General features: G+C 46.5%; 1 protein-coding gene across 1 annotated transcript in view; it reads right to left on the minus strand.

Annotated features, from left to right (window-relative positions):
• Positions 1-8,421: 8,421 nt before the first annotated feature.
• Positions 8,422-20,874, minus strand: part of plxna4 (plexin A4) — a 270,310-nt gene continuing 257,857 nt past the window's right edge. Inside the window, exons 30-32 of the mRNA XM_084448068.1 lie at positions 17,991-18,203; positions 10,423-10,573; positions 8,422-10,015 (exon numbers count right to left, since the gene is read on the minus strand). Of these exons, the coding sequence (XP_084304194.1) occupies positions 9,920-10,015; positions 10,423-10,573; positions 17,991-18,203 (460 nt within the window). The 3' untranslated portion in view covers positions 8,422-9,919. The remainder of the gene's footprint in view (positions 10,016-10,422; positions 10,574-17,990; positions 18,204-20,874) is intronic.

A 20,874-nucleotide genomic window follows, 5' to 3' on the forward strand; every position in this document is an offset into this window, starting at 1 on the left:
AAGGAAAGTTTGAAGGGAGATGGGAAAAATGGATGGATTATAGAAGGAAGTGTGATGATACCACTAGTATTAAAATAGTCATATTTGAGTAAGAAAAAAAAGCTGCATGGATGGAAGTACCCATTAGCTGTTATTGTAAGTTTTTATGTTTTATGGTATTGTCGTTGTATGGATGGAAAATGCTAATAAAGATTAAAGTAAAAAAGACAAAGAATATGTATCTTGGCTATGCACACACCAAGCCAGCCGTCACGCGCAGCGCCTGCCTCCAGTCTAGCCCCTACCCTGCTGTGCGCCAGGATGAATGAGTCATGCGTGGAGCCAGGCCACCGTGCCACTACACTTGTGATGAGCATGTCGGCGTCACATATGATTTGGGTATTTATAGTGTGCACATTTTAGCGATTCACATAGACGTATTCATTCACTGATGGTGTCCTTATGTGGGTGCAGTCGCCATCGCCGTCACCTCTTTGGAGTTCTATCTCGGGCCAGTAGGCCGAGTAGCGCCGGATTCATTTAGGCTCGCATTACGCACAGGAGGACTGTCATTTATATGCTTACCAAAGAGCAAACAGGTCCACATGATCACATATTAATGACAATCTAATTGGTCAATTATTGCCGTTTGATGGAGTGCCTGCATTAGGTGTGTGACATATAGCGCGGAAAGGTTTGGGACAGCGCATAGGTTCCGTGTTGGGGAACAAATCCATATCGGAGCATGAATGAGCCGGTTAGAGGACACGTCTAATCTTGCATTGCGATATATGTTTGTGCTGAATTGGCCTAGTAGCCTACATGATTGTGCGTTCATGAACTGTCGCTCTTATTCTCTCCGTCAAACATAGTAATTCACCGACGCACCACCGGCGTCGCCAGTTCCCCCTGTGTTCAAGAAGGGCGTAGAACACCGTGTAAATCGGTACGCCAACTGGAGAGGTGTCCTACAAAAGCGCGGAGAAAGGCGACTAAATTTTCGCCCTTACGGCTTGATAAATCGCAATGTGGGGGGGGCAAATGGCGTACGCCTGAACTCGCGAAAAAGACCGTGTAAAAGAAGGCGTACCTCAATGATAAATGAGGCCCCTGGTCATGTTTCAGCTGGTCACTATTTGGTCTGCCAGCACCATAGACAGAATTCCCTGGCAGTGTTGATCAACATAATGAGCTTTGCTGAATCCATTATTGACCACAATTTCCTGAACCACTCGTCCATTCCAGAGGCCCAGCCTTTTGGGGCATACCAGTCGCTACGCAGCCCTATTCCATTATCAACAGGGAAGTGATTTGTGATGTTAGGGAACAGTAGTCCAATAATAAACAGAGTGTAGTTTTCAACCAGATAATCAATTTTCTCTGATCTCAGTGTGTCAGGGAAAGCCCACGCTGCAGTGGGCCTGGGAATGTGCTGCCCCAGAATGGATTGCATGGTCGTTATTGATTAGGGCTGGGATGGTGGAGTGGATTTGTACGCCCATAAAGGAGAGCCATGTTTTGACCTTCAGGGGCGGGGGAGCATGTATGTGTATGTGTGTGTGTGTGTGTGTTGTGTGTGTGTGTGTGTGTGTGTGTGTGTGTGTGTGTGTGTGTGTGTGTGTGTGTGCACATGCGTGTGTGTGCGTGTGAGGAGAGGGATCGATGGGGGCATTTAGCGTGACGGGACAGCCCCTTATCTCAGGAAGTTGTTTGATTGTCCATGCGGGAGGGGTTATTGGGATAGGGCCTGGGATAGTGGAGGGAGAGAGGTCTATAGTTCTGATAGACTGCTTGAGTATCATAGATCCATTACCAGACCCAACCAAGAGACCCAACCTAGCCTACCGCTTTCATTTCCCTCACAAACCAGATATGAGGCGGCCTACAGGTATTTGACAACCTCTCAGGCCTGCCCTTTGCATAACCCATAGCCTACTATCTATAACGAGACAGACTGTAGGCCTGGATAAATATATCCTAGACCAATGAGAATCTGCCCCCAGGATTTTCACTCTGACTTGATAAAACTCTGCACCTCTTTTCTAGGTCTGAGGTTTTCCCTCTCTCTTCTTTCTCTCTTTTTCGTTTGGCCACAGTGTGATTGGACCTTCCTGCTCTCCTTGCCACCAGTTGCCACAGTCTCTGTCGTCTCCCTGCAGATGTTTACTAAGGATACGGATTGGACGATGAATAAGGGACTAATAACAGTAATTGCTCCCATCTGCTCGCGCCCAGCTGTCAAGAGCTCTTTCAGTCCATCCCTAGAATTATTAACAATCACCGGGCCGCCAACTTGCCATCCGCATGTTTGGAATAGGGAATAATATACCCACTCCTTGCTTACGGCTGTCCAATTAAAACACTATTTTAACAACTGAGATTAGGGCTTATGGGATGTCGCAGAGTGACCTTCTTTGAGGTTATGGTGAATTCTGACTACTGAGGGATGTTTTCCAACGCAAAAACGTCTCTGGATACCGATCATACAAGAGCCAGGGTCGTGACTTCAGACAGCAACAGCATCCTGTCGGGGGTGTTGCAAGGGGACACGCTCGTCCCCTTCCTCTTCATCATAGTCCTGGACTAGGCACTTACTGTAAGCAGGCCATCAGTAGATGGGAGCAGGAACTCGGCTTCACTATTACACCTAAGAGGTTGAGACGACACCCTGCTGTAGTCCTAATGGACCTGGACTATGCAGATGACATCAGCCTGCTCTCCTACCATGTGGAACAGGCACAGGAGGTCATGAACTGAGCGGAGACAGAGTTTGCCAAGGTTGGTCTTAGGCTAAATATCAAGAAAACCAAGGTTATTACCTACTACATCCTTTTGGACCAACCACCTCTAACGACAACAGGACAGGAGGCAACAGGAGTCAATGACTTCAAATACCTAGGCTCAGAGGTCAACTCGTCAGAGCAGGACCTTAAAGTGAGGAAGGCGCTTGCATGGAAGGCTCTGAATGGCATGACCAGTCTATGGAACTCCAACCTCCCATGAGATATCAAGCTCAGCTTCTGCTATGCGACTGTAGAGTCTGTTCTCCTATGTGGCTGTGAATGCTGGACTCTGAAGCCTACCCTGCAGAAGTCCCTGGATGGGTGCTACACCAGAATACTATGAGCAATAATAAACATCAACCAGAACGAGAATGCTACCAACAAGCACCTGTATGGGGGGTTACCAAGGTTGAGTGAGAAAATAGCAGCCAGGAGAATGAGACGGACCGGTCACTGCCAGAGACACCGGAAGCTTCCAGCTAACAAACTGGTGCTGTGGGAGCCGACACACAGACATCGATCACGAGGGCGTCCCACACCAACGCATGTGGACGCACTGAAGAGATGCGGTAACGGAAAGTACGGACGCGCTAGCCAGATGCATGGAGGGATCGGGGTGACTGGAAGTGCCACTGGAAGGCTCGTCCGAGGACGACCTAGAGTAATGGCAAGATCGAAAGTTCGGAGATGAAAGACTGGGAACTTTCGACCTTTGAGACAACCAAGGGAAAGAGGGAGTGAGAGGCTTTTAGCAACCTTTCTGGTGTGACACCGCGAGAGAAGCTCTGTACCTCACACCCCGCTCTCAACTTCATGCTTCAGGTAGTCTGCGTGAGAAAACGTCACGGCCTAGTGAAAACTTGTGACCATTAAAGTAACGCAGCTGTCGCTGTGCTTTTTTTTTCAATGCTTGAAGTGAGAACACTCTGGAATTCAACCACTGCGGGAAGATTATTATCTGCAACGTGTCTCACCTATAGGAAACGTTTGTGGAACAGTGCTTCTGGGAGATGGAACCAAAAGCATGTCTGAAAGCACAGAGCTGTATGCCCAGTAACAGTAGGCTGGCCTACCACTATTGCCTGCTGTATACCAGTCAGAGGCCCTGTAGATGGGCAAGTTCTAAGAAACATCTCAAACAATTTTGTCACCTGGATTTAAACAGGGGAGTGAGTTTAACCAATTCAACTTGGTTACATTTGGTCATAATCAGTTGGCCGAAAGGGAGTGGGGTTACGGTTTGAGCCACAGGGAGGGGGGTCCCATCAATTACAGACCACTGTAACCCCACCTGATCTCTCCCAGGTGACCCCACCTCTGCTCTCTCTCTCTCACCTCTCCTCCATCTGTCCATCTCTCCACCTCCGCCAAGATGCAGCCTCCACTCTTTCTCCTTCCCGATTGCTCTCTGTGTGGGCGGATGAGAAGAAGAAAATGAGGGAGGGGGAGGGGCCAGCGGTCACAGGGGTGTGAAGAACCACCCCTCGTGCGATGCAATCATAGCCAGAGCTCCATCATTGTGACCCCCTGCCGCCCTCTTTCCCCCACTCCCCAATCTATCAGGCCCTCAGCTCCCTCTCTGCTCTCTCCCATTATTCCCAGTTCACTGGTCGAAATATTAGGGTGATGCTCTCTCACTCCTCACTCTTCCTCTTCACCATTACTCCCAGTTCAGTGGCTGGTATATGGAGGGTGACACGGGGCCAATTTAATTCCTTCACCCTCTGTGTGAGAGAGAGAGAGAGAGAGAGAGAGAGAGAGCCTCTGTGGGCTCACTCCCCTGTCTGGTCTTCACTCTTGTTTTCCATAATATTAACTCTTCTCCCCTCCTTCCTTCCTTCCTTCCTTCCTTCCTTCCTTCCTTCCTTCCTTCCTTCCTTCCTTCCTTCCTTCCTTCCTTCCTTCCTTCCTTCCTTCCTTCCTTCCTTCCTTCCTTCCTTCCTTCCTTCCTTCCTTCCTCCCTCTCCTCTGAGGCAAGTTATATCCTTCTTTGTCACTCCTCTTCTGCTCCACCCTTGTCAGACTCATGATGCCTGTACTATTATGTACCATACATTGAAGCTTCTGTGCTAACCTTCTGACCTCACTGAAAGAGTGTTTTGTTTTTAAGTCAGCTACCTGAGAGCCCAGGACTGCTATGTGAAGGACTGAGACATAATGTCTACTCTCACTGTATCTCACTGCTAACAGCTCCACATGTAGATGGAGATGTTTTCCACACTATATAGGCGTAATAATATCCATGGCATTTTAACCTTCTCGGGGTACTATAATACAATCATACTACAGCTAAAGGAATACTTCACTGCATGCTAAGACAGGTCTCAGAGGATCTGTAAATAAGACAAAACATCTGAGAGACTCAGTGTTCAGTCTTATTGGTTCCAGGTGTAATTGGTTAGCACCTCTGGTGTGTGCTCTGTGTTCTCTCCTGTCCCATCTCTCCTGCCTTTTGCTCAGTGTAAATTAGCACATTTAGCCGGTAGTACTGGATTCTAATTCAGCTAGGGAGTTTAGTGTTTTGATCCAGTTCAAGCAGTGTGTATTGAATTCCCATTATGCATTTGGCCATGTTAATCTCTTCCATTTTGATTGATGCTAAGTCTTTGTACAGCATACTAATAATGCTAGCTACTCTGTGTAAATTTGCTGTGCAAATGAGCGATTATTATTGGTAATCAGAGTTCACTTCTTCAAAACTCGTATGCTCATATGGGACACAAATAGAATATTTACCTCAGAATATTTACCTTACTCTGCTGACTTATGAGTATTTGTGAGGAGTTAACTGTATATGCCCAGAAATTTGATTTCAGTAAGGAAAAAGGGTATATTAGATCCAACAGAACCATACTTGGATCTTGGTTTATAGTGCTTCATAGAATATTGAGCCTGCTGAGGCCTCAGTGTGGGTGTATGCTTTACCTGTGAGCCTGTCCCGTGGAGAGAGATTTGGTTCCAGCTCTATCAGTCTTCAAATGAATTAAACACTGCTCACTATGCCATCTCGCATCCCCTGTGCAAGCCAATTTCAGTAAGACGTAAATAGCAATTCTTCACCCAAACAAAACACACAAGGAACTTTTGTTTCATAATAAAGTTTATTCTATATTACAAATAGTATTTTGTTCTTGACTGCAAAATAGGAATGCATTATATTTACATACACAGGTATACAATTAATTATAACAAAGTTAGAGAAGCTGGCCTTCATCCCCCAGGTTTATCTCACCATAGGATACTCTTATCTCTCGTCATCAAATATGGTAATAGTAAAAGTCTTTTCTAATGTGTTTCTGTAACACCTGCTATAACACTGAGCTAGAAGGACGTTTTTAGTTCCTACAAAACGTTGAAGGTGGAAACTTTATCGGGTTTCGTGGGCAACTGAGGGTCAGTAGCTTGCTCGTGACCTTTGTTGCAGGGGGGATATGGTCAATGGAACACAGGATGGTGACACTCGGGAGGCAGATTCACAAAGACGATGCAGGACGCTCATCCTCTCTACCGGTCAGTAGCACAGGGCTTAGAAGGGAAACTTTGGGTAGCTAGATACTCAGTGATACTGAACGATACAAGGATGATCATTGTAAAACAGTAATTGAAACATGGGATCCTGTAAATTGCATTTCTTGCAGTTTTTAGTAATATTTCCAGTCTAAATAGTTAGGGAAAATCTGACAATTAACAGAAGGACCAAATGGGTTCAGATTCACCTTGAAATGTTCTTTCCTATGAAAGTCATGTTTATTAGTATTTTTTAAAGTGTTGGCTGACTAGGATGTCCAAAAAGCACCTTGTAAATGTACCCCCTCAAACCAGAAACACATACATTCACCATATCTGTACTTCCTCAGTCAAACTGTTTTGTAGTGTGTGAATTGGATATGTTCCATACATTTGACACAATGGATAGAGATGGTAAAACACATAAAAAAACAACAATTTACAAAACTCAATCTACTAAAAAAAATCTTAAAAGCTTTTATCATCTGGGCTAGTGTGCCTATTGACCTGTCCTGACACCTATTTCTTTGTTCACAACATTGATTGATACAGTACCATTCAATTTGTAGGGGCCTCTAGGCTCCCACTCAAATCCAAGCTTTAGCAGAGTGGTATTAAATTTGAACTTACATCCCTTTGAGCGAAAAGGTGTTTTGCCCTTCAACTGGGAGATGGAGCATTATCATCACAATGGCTAGAGATTTTGTGATTTTGTATGATACTGATGCACTCTTCCCCGGCAGTCCTCTAGTTAAAGCTTGGTCCTTCACACGCTGAGCTCCACAGATGAAACAGACAACATTTTCAAAAACATGAAATATGCATTGTTTTGCAGCCAGCCCTCAAGCTTACAAAAATATGTTAGAATTTGTATGAGTTTGGAGTTGAAATCAAAATAAAAAGATGATTTACAGATAATAAAATAACAAACACATGAAACAAGATGGAATAGCAGCAAAGACAGAATGAGACTCTTACTGCAGAATCTGTCTACCACATGTACAGTAACTCTTACTGCAGAATCTGTCTACCACATGTACAGTAATACCACAACTATAATTGATTGAAACATTCAAACTGAAAACATTTAGATGGGTGGGTAGCTGATGATCTATGAAAGTTAGACAAAGTATTAAAAAAAGACTGATAAATGAGAAGACATGTGGTCTCAGAATATCAATCCATGACAATCCCAAAACAACCATTTGCTTGTGAGTCGTTTCAAAGTTCCTAGTAGTAGTAGATAAATATCTTTGATTGCAAGGCAGTTCCATTTCATAACATCCAAATAGGTCGACATGCAAGGGTATATAATATATGTGTTTTTAAGGTACCACTTAATTCTTAATAGCATCTAACACTTTCACAAAACATGGTAATGAGGTTTTCGCATGGGGTGAACAGGATAAAGGTTCCACCTTAAACTGAAGTTATAGTTTTAACAATGAAACAGTCCACTTTTTCCGTCTTGATTCTTCCAAGCAAAAGAAAGAAAAGAACACATCCACATCATCATTGCAAGGCTTCATTTTCTTTTTTTTTTCTTTTTTTTTTCTTCACGTTTTTAAATTGAAGTTTACATGCGCTTAAAAAGCCAATAAAGAGCCAAGGTGGACCTAGGGCGGTCTTCACACATTCACATCACCACATGGGGCACGTTGTCAAGGCAAAATAAAGGTCAGAGGTCAAAGGAAAAGAGGGCGGCTCCATCGTCTCTCTCTCGCTCTCTCTCTCTCTCTCTCTCTCACTCACTCGCTCTCTCTCCCTCCCAGTGAGGGGTTCACATCCACGAGCCTGTCCATGTCCGAAGCCACCAGTCGTCTGACGACGCTAACTAACTTTATTTTCCTGCTCATTTTTTTTTTCCTGCTCTTTGAGGCTTGGAGAAGGCCGCCCACGGAGGACACCTACACTAATACAGACAAGAGCGTCTACAGCATACACTCTGAGTTGGGGATCCCGGAACGACCTAACCGTCTCCACGCTTGTGCAAAACAAAAACTGAAGTGGGATCTGGACAAAAACGTGGGGAAGGTGGGTGCGGTGTGCCGAGGGCTGGAGGGCCAGGTTGGACAGGTGGGGCGGGGCTTGTCCACAACTCCTCCCGCCTCGAGACACTGAGGTCAGAAATCACACAGGGTTCTACTTGGAATTTGTTTTTGTTTTTTTATTTTTTTTTATTTTTTTTAGGGGGTGGTCCATCGTTCTTGTGTCATTTCCTTTCCCTAGTGGCACTTTTCAAATACATTTTGTTTTTAAATCACCTTTTCAATTGTTGAGCTCCTTTGGTTTTAGGCTGACCAGTCAAGTCCATCTGTTAATTTCCCCACGAAAGTCTCATAGAAGGTCCAGTGAAAGAACCAGGCTCTCACGTCCAGGCAGCAGCCCTGCAGTCTCTACAGTGACTTTGTCTAAAGCATCCAAAGTCCCAAGACTGCACTTGACAAGTTGTCACTGTCGGTTCAGTTCCCCCACTAGCATTTACTGTATCTGGTCAGGGCTGGATGCAATTCCTCTCTGGACAGTTACAGTCTTGGACAGCTGCAGTGTGTATGTGTCTGTGCTTTGATTGACCGTTGAGGTGACTCAATCCAGCACAGGCTAGAGTCAGACTGCTCCCTGTCAAAATGGTCAGGTCACTGCGGTCAAGGGTTGGTTGTGTGCTTCTCATGGAGGTTCCAACTTGAGTCACGCCTCCGTTCAGTTGTGGGATAGGGATAATTTAGCAATACCATGAAAGGAAGCCTGATGGATGCAGAATAATATGAGCGTTTGTTCATGGGACTCAACGGAGGGTGGTTGGTGAGGATTGCGCCAATGTTGCAAAAAAGGGGAGGGTACGGAGTGGGTACCTCTGCTCTTTAGATTTCAAAGTCAGTCATGTTTCAGTCAAAGGAAAAGTTCAAGAAGCACTAACCCCCCACCCGAGCCCATATCCGAGTCTCTGAAATACGTCTTCAGCTACATTGAGAGCAAATTGGAACATTCCAGGTTTGTCTGTACTTTGTCTCAGATATGTATACTAATAAGTACAGTGTAAACTTGGCAAACCATCCTCTCTTTGTCTTCGGAGGTGGTCATTTGGTTTGCAGTCCTCACTCTGTGTTTACATTTTTGTTTGTGTCTGTTGTGATAACGTACATACAGTAGCACTACAATAAACTGGACTCTAGAGTAGTTTTGTTTTACTATCCTATTTTAAAAAAACTGACGCCCAACGCTGTGGTTTTCAAAGACTTTACTATTAGCGATATTTTTGAAGGCAACATAAACATACGTTTTTTTTTCTCCCCCCAACAGGGGAGTTGAAAGTGTGCCAATATGGCGAGCTTGCAGGCAACCACCCCTCCGTCGCCTCTAACACGGCAGAGCTGAGAAAAGGCCCTCCCCGTTGCATCATGGGAAAAGCAGTCGCCAGCTCCACCGCCCCCTCAAGTCTTACTAGGCTATGCAGCAGAGCGGATGAAAAACAAAACGCTCGATTCGGGAAGAGGAAGCAGAAGGAACAAAAACTAATCGAGGAAGAAATCTTTGAGAAAAACAAACAAACATGAGAGGAAGTTTTATGATGAGATAGATGGAGAGGTCTTCGCTCAGGCACGGCTCGGTTTCTGACGGGGTCTCCCAGTGCGCCCTGGGAAATGCGGTCCTCAGCTCTCCAGGCTCATGAAGGCGACCACCTGCTCCAGCTTGAAGGCCAGCCTCTGTTTCCTGGCGGCGTCATCCTGCTCCAGTGCGCACACAATCTGCCAGAGGGACGGGCACGGGCACGGGCACACACACACACACACACACACACACACACACACACACACACACACACACACACACACACACACACACACACACACACACACACACACACACACACACACACACACACACACACACACACACACACACCACACACCGGGGCCACACTTTACTATACGTCTTCAGTACACGTCCTGGCCGATGACACTGTAATAAGGCAAGAGCCTGTTTAAAGCTGACCGCCATTACGATTTATCAGTTTGGTTTCCTCACTTCCCGCCTTAAGTTGACACCTTCTAACGCATTTCCATCGTATGAACACACAAACACACATCGTCATAGCCAGAGATGGCTGCCTCCCTGGCGGCGTGCGTGCATGCGTGGGTGGGTGCTAGCGTACCTCCTCGGCGTACTTCCCCACGTAGGAGTAGATCTCGCTGAGGGAGCTCAGGCTGTTGAACTCGTTCATGTGCATGCGCGACTGCTCCGCCAGGTAGGCGTTCATGTCCTGGTCGCTGATGGCCGGCATCTTGTTGATGTCAGAGTAGTACCTACGGTGCGAACACATGTGCGTGCGCACGCACGCACACACACACACACACACACACACACACACACACACACACGAACACGCAAACACACGCACACAGTAACAGGTTAATATGGCTGGACTGAATATAGGTAATAGGTTAAGGCTCAAGACAGAAGTACAGTACACACACACATACAGATGCGCACACACAGACGCACACACGCACGCACGCAGACTTTGCGTATCCCAAAAGGGCCTTATCCCTGGACGTTGGGTCATTTGATCATATTAATAGATGTAACGGACTTCATTTGGAGAAGAGGCTTGGAGGGAGGCTTAGGGTGCAGCGTGAGCTAAGCCCCGTCAGTGACAGCTGTCTAACCCCGAACCCTTTTCACAGCCTGCAGCCCTGGGACCCGTCTACCCAGCAGCCCCGGCGCTCTCAGCAGACCCTTGTGAAAATGGCCTAAATGGAGCTGCAGAGCCTAACGGACACTTAGCAGGGTCTGTGAAACCGTCATCCCTCCCTAAACACACACACACACAAGTGTGTGCATTGGTGTGTATGTATGTGTGTGTGTGTGTGTGTGTGTCTCCACAAGGCTCTCAGCCACGTCAGGGTAAAGAGTGCTCCAGGAGGAAAGGCAATCAGTCACTGTCAACAGCAGCTGCAGTGCTCCCGACAACTCTTTAATTAAAGCCGGTCATTTACATTTTTAATTCCTGCGGCACTAAACCATTCCCGGACAGCCCAAATTCAGACTAGTGATTGTGTGTGTGTGTGTGTGTGTGTGTGTGTGTAGTCAGTCATTAAACATGGTCTATATTGAGCTAACTGAGCTGGGAGAATGGCAGGGGGTGTTACTCCAGAGTGCAGTAGTGGTGTCTGTGGAGTACACACACACACACACACACGCACACAAACACACACACACGCACGCACACTATGGGGTGTGATTCGTGCAAGCGTAACAAACACTCAGTGCTTTCGTCGCCTGAATTGCGTGTATAAAGGTACTTTGGCGAGCTGATTAATAGGCGTGCATATACGCACGCGTTACGAGTCGCTCGCATTCTCAGAGGGTGACGTGTCAAAAGTGCCGTGCCACTTTTGCGCACATGCATGTAACGTTTGCACGCTCGTGTTAAGTCAGCGGGCACTAGAAGCTGCGAGCGGGGCTCATATGTCCATATTGAATAAAAATTAAGAATATTTATTTGCACTCAATCAAATTCCAGGACCCTCCTTGCATAACTTTTTCTAGATATGTGTCGTTTTATCTCCACTATCGCTACATTTTCAAATAAGAGCGCGCATCATCAACTAGCTGCAGCATAGGGGTGCTGAGGATCAGCACCAAAACACGTAGGCTATAATAGTATAAGAATGTATTTTGTATTTTGACATACAGTAGGCTATGGCGCAAAAGGGATTGTGAGTGTAGGCTACACTAATTAGCCTACAATCAACTAGGATGGGCTCCATAGCCTAATGATTATCAATCCCAGCTGTGCGTAATTATGCGTCCTGTGTAGCCTATAAATTGACCTTGCTTTTCATTGTAAAATATTATGCTAGATGTGCTTCAGTTTTAGGAGTCAAACCATGGCATGCCAGCCTTAACACGTGCGGGCGTTTAAACGTCTGTTGCGTACGTTGGCATGGCACGTTCCACACGTCACACTATAATATTAGCAAACCACACAAACGTGTCTATACGCACGCTTATTCGTTTGATCAAACTATAAGGTGTAGTGTTAGGTGTCAGGTATTTGATGCACATATTAGGAGTGACGTGTCAAAAGTGCCGTGCCAACGTTCAAAACATAGAACACGCGTGCACACGCCTTTACATGTTAACTGCGAGCACTAGAAGCACCGAGTGGTGGTAATTTGAACACAAGTGAATAAAAATTATAATTGTTTGCACTCGATCAAATTCAAGGACCCTCCTTTCATTACTTTTCCTAGATATCAGCGTTTTTATCACGTTTACATTTCGGCCTTTTGTCTAGACTGCAGTGCTCTTTTCTGTCAGCAGATGTCGCAGGCGGGTGATTTATATTTATATTTGTAGCATAATGTAGGCTGTGTTATAATTATGTGCAAAATGATGACAATCACCTAAATCAAAAACAATGAAGCACATGTATTGCTATAGTTCGTTACCAAATGTTAGGCTTGTAAGACTCAACTTAATCATTATTAATTCCGCTATTCCTAAATATCAGAAGAGATATCTGTCTCACTCGCTCTCGGAGCAGGTATTGCGCAACACAAAGCAGGTATTGCGCAACATAGCCACGCGCGCCAGGAGACCCGCTCTGAGAGACAGAGAGAATGGGACAGTCTTTTTCTGTGAGGGAGGAAACACGAGCAATATTTTCAATCATGCTTTCCATTGATGAATCACGAATAATGTATATAAACAGTGCAAATAAAAATAAATCGAAATAATAGGCCTATTGTGCAAAAAAAATAGCCAAACGAATTGTAGGCTACATTTGAAAGTGTTCAGCCTGGTGTAGGCTGGCCTATAGGCAAAAAAATGAATGCATTGATACTGCAAAATGGTTTCATTTGAGCTGAACACTACACAACTGATTTAATAATTTCTATAATATCAGGTGATTGCTTTGAATGTTACAAATTAGTTGAAACAGTGGTAGCGATTTGCAACCTGGTAGCCTACAGTCTGGGGAAGCGTTGGGCCTTCCCGCGCCACCACAGAAGTGGGTCTTCGCTCGCTCCAGCTCATCTTGAGTTGACGGCATAGTCCTCCTCCCCAAAGAAAGACCTGTAGGCCTATTGTTTATTTCGATTCATTTTTATTTGCAGTTTTACATTATTCTATATGTGTTTTTTTGTGGACCAATGTTTGAAAAAATTTGGCTTCAAAACGACATCTGGTAATTTACCTACATTTGATTTATTTTTATTTTGAAATAGATAGCCCTCTATTGACAACAAACACGTGTATCTGAACATTTGTTTTAAATTGCGAAGAAAGAGTCATTCAGATATTAGGCTTTATTAAAAACAAGTTGCTTAACATGTGCGAATTCCATTTATTGAGAATGCACTACCAATTGGCAAGGACGAGATTAGAACCAGCTATGATTTAAAGGCAACTGACCTTACACGTGCGGCCGCTAACACGTCTGCTGCGCTAGCAAGGCACTGGCACGTTTGACACGTCGCTATGCAATTTCTGCACACATTACAAGACGTACGTACGTTGTATTGTAATTTTACCAAACTGTCATGTGTAGTGTTGGTGTCGCATATGTGAGGCGCATCTAACCTGTAGTGTTGCCGTCACGCACACGATGCGCAATTCGTGTAAACAACATGTGCACAGCGTCTGCGTTACAGGTACATTACAGCTATGAGACGTCTGTCTCTCCATTGTTTGTCAATGGAAATTATACACGTGCATTTAGACGTTTGATGTCATCGCGTCTTCTTAAGTAGGCGCAAGTCAAGCGTTTCAGTATGGTGTGCTGGCACTAATCACACCCCATACGCACACACACACACACACACACACACACACACACACATACATACGTACACACATACATACAGTACGTACACACACACACACACACACACACACACACACACACACACACACACACACACACACACACACACACACACACCTGTTTAGAGCATGAGAGCAATGGTGGGCAGTGAGGGACTGACAGAAGGATGTTGTTAGGGAGGAGAACAGGTGTGCTTGAGCAAAACAGCAAGTCTACCAAAATACGTATTTGGTCCAAATTGAAGTCTAAGTCATTCTAACAATAGCTGAAATGAAACGACCAGTTAGAGCTCAATTACTTACAACATTCATTTTCTTCTTACTAAAGTTTATACAGAAGCTCACATTGAAGCCAGTGCCGAGGTAGATTATGCAGTGCTTAACTTTTGGGCAGAGTTGCAGAATCCAGGGTTCTTTGTCAAAACTGCCAAAGAGGTTCTGTCACAAATGGTGACAGATGATTGTACTTCTGCATATCATCACACACACACACACACACACACACACACACACACACACACACACACACACACACACACACACACACACACACACACACACACACACACACACACACTTTTCTGAAAGAGGGTAAATTTGAGCAGATTTCCCTCGGCGGTTCAAATCCCAGCTCCTCCTGTACACATGTCGAAGTGTCCTTGGGCAAGACACTGAACCCCAAATTGCTCCCAATGAGCAGGCTGGCATCTTGAATGGCAGCTGCCGCCATTGGTGTGTGAATGGGTGAATGAGAGGCCATTGTTAAGTGCTTTGTATGAAAGTGTTATATAAGTGCAGTCCATTTACCATTTACCTGAGGAGAGGCCCAATCAACAGCAGCCGTGACACAGCTCTGATGAACATTGTCTGGGGACGGTCTAATCCCTCATCATACACGGCTATGAGACATGCAGGCTTCACGCCATACTGTTCATGAAGAATACAAATGTCCGCCATGTCGTAAAGCTCAGTGGGCCACAGGGTATGGCTAGCTGTCTGTCATCCCCTTACCCACACAATATGATTCCCTAATTTATCTCTTGCTGAAGTGCTGAATGTGCGCTTTACAGCTGACGGCGTTCTGGAGCCTTAGAGACGCATACAAAGTCATTTCACGGAGCTCTTTGTAAATGTGTCTATTTCCAGCCTTGTCATCCTTCCACCCTGAGGGACACGACACCTGCTCCCCCCGCCCTCCCTCCACGCACCGTGAAAAACCCCCTCTCCTCAATCACCCTCTCCCCTGTCTCCGAGGTAAGGCTAAACAACCATGCAACGCTCAGGTAGCCTAGTTCAACACCACCCTCCCTAATCTAGGCTACGCTAACTCCCCCTAGTCCATGCCTGCCCTCCATAATCTAGGCTACGCTAACATTCCTGAAGATGTAAAGAGGAAAGAGACGTCCCCGAATTCTCTCTCTCTCTCTCTCTCTCTCTCTCTCTCTCTCTCTCTCTCTCTCTCTCTCTCTCTCTCTCTCTCTCTCTCTCTCTCTCTCTCTCTCTCTCTCTCTCTCTCTCTCTCTCTCTCTCTCTCTCTCTCTCTCTCTCTCTCTCTCTCTCTCTCTCTCTCTCTCTCTCTCTCTCTCTCTCTCTCTCTCTCTCTCTCTCTCTCTCTCTCTCTCTCTCTCTGCTGTCGCTGCAGGTCTGGAGAAGCAGCTCCTGGTCTCAGTCCTGATAATCATCTCCTTACTGGGGGTTCCCTCTCAGCACTACATTCACTAGTGCTGTGAGGTCGCTAAGAGTGCCGTGACCCTGCTAAAAATGCTGAAAGGTACGATGTCACTATTCGGTTAAGTTAGCGCTAAATTATTTACAACAGCTGTTTTCTTCTTCCCCTAGAGAGTTAAGTGAGTGTGGAGGAATGTGAGCAGTCCTCAGGGTTCTTGAGGTGTGAAAGGCATAACAGTTTGACTGACTGTTTGTATTCTGAGCGGCAGCCACAAGTCAGGCCACAAGTCTTCTCTCTTCCCCTGGCTGTCAGCCAATGGAGTGACAGGGAGGTATCTCCATGTGTGCGTGTCTGTGGGTGGCAGGTCTCAGACGAGGTTTGAGGACCTGCGGACAGGTATGTGTGTGTGTGTGTGTGCGTGTGTGTGACAGTTTAATTTACATCTGCCTGACAGTTGCCTAGAGAAAGACAGGAGGAAGAGGAGAGCAGAGGAAGAGCAGGTGGAGATAGCTGTAACCACAGAAGTCGCCTCCGTCTCCGTTAGCGTATCTCAGCCTCCGTTAACAGCATTTTGTTTCACCACACGCACACACACACACACACACACACACAGACACACACGTCCACATTAACCATTTCCAATTAACACGATATGAAGGTGCTGGAAAATTCAACTGGCAAGACCAACCTTCCTTCACCGTTTAAATAAAAAAAGTTAGCGATGGAAGCCGCGAAGTGTGTGTGTGTGTGTGTCTGCTCGTGAAAGTCACTGATTAGAATCTATCTCATCACTCCTCCCCGTCTCCCACGGCTGCCAGGCATCGTCAGCCTCTCGCTCTCCTAATCCCACCTGACACGTCAACACTTTACCGCCCGGCGCCACGTCGGCCTGTCACAAGGCCCTCAGACACGGCCAGTGTCGGTAATCACTTCCTATTCCTCGCTCATAAGCAGGCGAAGCTAAAGGGACACACTGATATCGAGCTAAGTGACCTTACGCTAATAGGCTAGTGATTTTAATGCGCTGTGATCTATGTCACCCGCCCATTCCTATACGTTCACTTACTGTACCTGTCTGCTGTTCACTGACAAATCTCATGAGGTATTATGCTCATCTGACTGTCATTCATGTTTGAATTACCCAGCATCCACACACTACCCCCCTCAAGAAAACACACCGATCACGGGAAGCGACTACATGACAAACGTAGAGATCGTCTTCCGGTATAAAATCACTGCGTAGTGAGATATATACACAATATTTCCCATCGAGTTTTGTCATGATACATCACATTATTTGCGGAGAAAAGCAAGTACAAAAACTAGGTGTAAATGAAAAAGGGTGTATCCACAATGATAAATGAGGCCCACTGTACTGTATATCCATGTTCTGGGGCGGGTGCGGCGACAAACACAAATACTTTTTTACCGCTTCACAAACCAGACATTTTTTATTCAGCACTTTCCTCTCCTACCACCAAAGATACATTACCATTTATTTATTTATAAACAAATTACCTCCATTACAGCCTGGCGCTCTCACAACTGCACACACATACACTTTACTTCCAAACACGCTGCATCTAAAACCACTAGCCCTCTCCGCCTCTCCCTCTGCACCTCCATCCGCTCTGGCTGTGTAATAATATGGAGGGTGTTTGGTAATCTGGAGTGTGTGTAATAATCTGGAGTGTGTTTGGTAATCTGGAGTGTGTGTAATAATCTGGAGTGTGTTTGGTAATCTGGAGTGTGTGTAATAATCTGGAGTGTGTGTGGTAATCTGGAGTGTGTGTGGTAATCTGGAGTGTGTGTGGTCATCTGGATTGTGTGTAATCATCTGGAGTGTGTGTGGTAATCTGGAGTGTGTGTGGTAATCTGGAGTAGGCCTATGTGTTCCACAGGATCCCGAGATTACTTCAGCCCTACTGTGTGTCGGGATAGGCAATTACAAGGGGATGTTCCTGAGTAAAATGGCTAATGGAACACTGCTGTGTGATGATATAGTGACTGACAAAACAGTACACTTTACAGTTCCCTTTGTGCTAGATGTATACAGTAAGAGACAGGAGGACACACACACACACACACACACACACACACACACACACACACACACACACACACACACACACACACACACACCTCACCACCAACCCACCAAAAACTTAGACAAACCACTGCTCCACCCCCCACACACACACACACGGGGTGTCTCTCACCTCTCCACCCAGCTCTTGTAGCTGGGGATGTCCTTGGCGTAGAGCAGCTTGTTGGAGGGGGAGTCCTTCCCCAGGCGGTGCTCCGAGGTGGAGCAGGAGTCCATGAAGGTCTGGGCCACCACCGACAGACAGGCGTCCGTGATGCTGCTCTTGTGGATGTCGAACACGAACTGGGGGTTCTTGATCACGTTCACCCAGAAACGCAGAGGTAGGCTGGGGGACACGGAGGAAACTTGCATCAATACAACATCCTGGTCCTGGATTCACAGGAAATTGCTTCTTTTGAACAGTACTGTGTGTTCAGTATCTCTACCAAAGCATTCATGAAGCGTCTTTTACAGTCAGACAAACTGCAATACTGCGTCCACAAGGTGAGAGGGTTAGGGTTAGGGTAACAATGACAGTGGCAGCGGCGGTAAAACAATATTACGTCCTGCAACCACAAGGGGCAGACTCTGATTCGCGTTTGGAAATACATGGAGGTGAATGAGCCATAGTTAGCCGTCAGCTGCATTCACTCCGATGCATTTCCAAACGCGAAAACAACGGCAGTGAAAAACAATGTGTGTGTGTTCAACAGCATGTTGCACCGCTCAAAACTGTCCAACATTCAAAAGAAGACCAATCCAGGATTTACATCTATATTTAATCGGCCATCCATCCTTACTCAGACCAAACCCGGGCTGATGACGTCCTCCAACATGCAGCACGCGCTCCGGCCGCTGGTCGCACGGCACCAGGCGGTCGGCATGGAGCTCATATGCAGGGACAGAAGGGACACCAGAGCAGAGCCAGGGCTGATATGCTCTATTGGATGTGTTTGCTTAATTCAATAAAAGGGCCTAATCTGTAAAACAGGCAGCGCCTGGCTCTCCTTGTTCCTGCCCCCGCTGTGTCTAAGGGTCCTCGCTGGGGGCCTCACACTGACACTGTTCATATTGCCTTGTTTGTCCGGGCGGCCTATTTCGTGCCTGTCCGGAATAATAAAAACGTACAAGTCTGTTTATTTGCTGGCTTGTTTACGCCGAAAAGGAATGGGGGCCAAGCTCAGGCGCGTGCATGTATGTGTGTGTTAGCAATAGGACTCAGATGGTGTTAAGAAAAAACTGTGTTTTGTTTGCCTTCCCTCCATCCCTCCCTCTCTCTCAGTCTGTGTGCAGCAAAACCCCACTGGCTAGACGCTACAGTCTAGCAGACGAGAACAGCCCGTCGGTGCTGCGGCATGAAACAGCGAGGGGATGAACAGACACACGGCGTCATACTGTATGAGCACTAGCAATTTTCCTACACCCCCCCCCCCCCCCCACCTAACCCCCTCCCTAAAAGTAATTCAGCTGTACAACTTAACATTGGAGGATTGGGGGAATGGGGGGTGGGGGGTTGGATGTTGACATTATGACTTCAAATTAATCTGGAGGACAATCTTTTGGGATTAAGTGAGAGGATCAAAAGGGATATTGGCACCGTGACTTGACTGTCGCCTATCCGGCCCAGCTGGCCCATGCCAGCTGTGAGCTGATTCGGGGGCAGGAGCGAGGAGGTAGGCCTAATGCCCGTTTACAATCGCTCTCTCTCTCTGTCTCCAGTCGACTTAATGATATCCATGGCTCGGTGGATGTGACACAATTTTCCGGAGTGTGATTTGCCTTGGGCGAACCCCTGGGTAGATTTGAGATAATGAGAGAACACAGCTGTACCAAGGCTGGGAGTTTGGGCGACACGCATAACACAAGGATATCACTTATTCGAAAGAGGCACAGTAGATGTGTAGCACACACACACACGTGCGCGCGCACACACACACACACGCACTTAAAGTGTAGTCTCGTAGAACGCCAATGGACACGGCCCTGTGAACAACCCCAGAGAGTGAGAGACATTGATAGAAAGGCATGACGAGAGTTCCATTGAGTGTCCGGTGCTGGTCAGTGTGTTAGTGCTGGTCAGTGTGTTAGTGCTGGTCAGTGTGCTGGTGCTGGTCAGTCTGCTGGTACTGGTCAGTCTGCTGGTACTGGTCAGTCTGCTGGTGCTGGTCAGTCTGCTGGTACTGGTCAGTCTGCTGGTCAGTCCGCTGATGCTGACACATATCTTGACTTCTATCTTGATACAAATTGTGTAGAATAGCGTATACCGTCATGAGATATCGAATTATTTTGAATATCTCTAACTAGACTTTCATTTACACTGGGAGTGTGATGGTTTTATGTGGTTTTAAGTCCCAGAAATGAGTGGTGTGTGTGTGTGTTTGTGTAGGCATGTGTGTGTCAGTCTGCTTGAGGCAGTGGTAATTAAAATTCTGCCTAGTGAAGCAGTACAAACAGACAAGCGAACACACACACGCACACACAGGCACACACACACACACACACACACACACACACACACACACACACACGCACACACACACACACACACACACACACAGTGAAGAAAGTGGATGAGAGGGAGATGTCGACGCACTCCTGCTAATCCAAAAGATACCATCTGGAGGTGCTGTCGGAGTTGGTGATAGACAGACATGCTCACCCCCCACACACACACACACACAAACAAACACATGCAACACACACGCACACACACACTGAGAAAGCATACACAATACAGATCTGATGCAGTGCCACACATGCTGCGGGGCAGTGAGCTAGTCCTTCTGTTCTCTAGACACTAGTGGTGAGCCGTGAGTCTGGGCCATGGCGGTCACAAGCATTTCCTGATCTGGGACTCCGAAAACCCATATGGCCGACAACAAGAAAACGACTGGGCTTGCTCTGACATCCACACTGGCAGCATTGAGAATGTAACAAGACACGGTCCATGAGCTCAAAACAACCTGCGGCTAGAGGCCACCTGAGTATCTTAAACAGTGTCCAGCCACGTCCTTCCC

Source organism: Borostomias antarcticus (genome assembly GCF_949987555.1).
Source record: "Borostomias antarcticus genome assembly, chromosome: 13".
NCBI classification, from domain to species: domain Eukaryota; kingdom Metazoa; phylum Chordata; class Actinopteri; order Stomiiformes; family Stomiidae; genus Borostomias; species Borostomias antarcticus.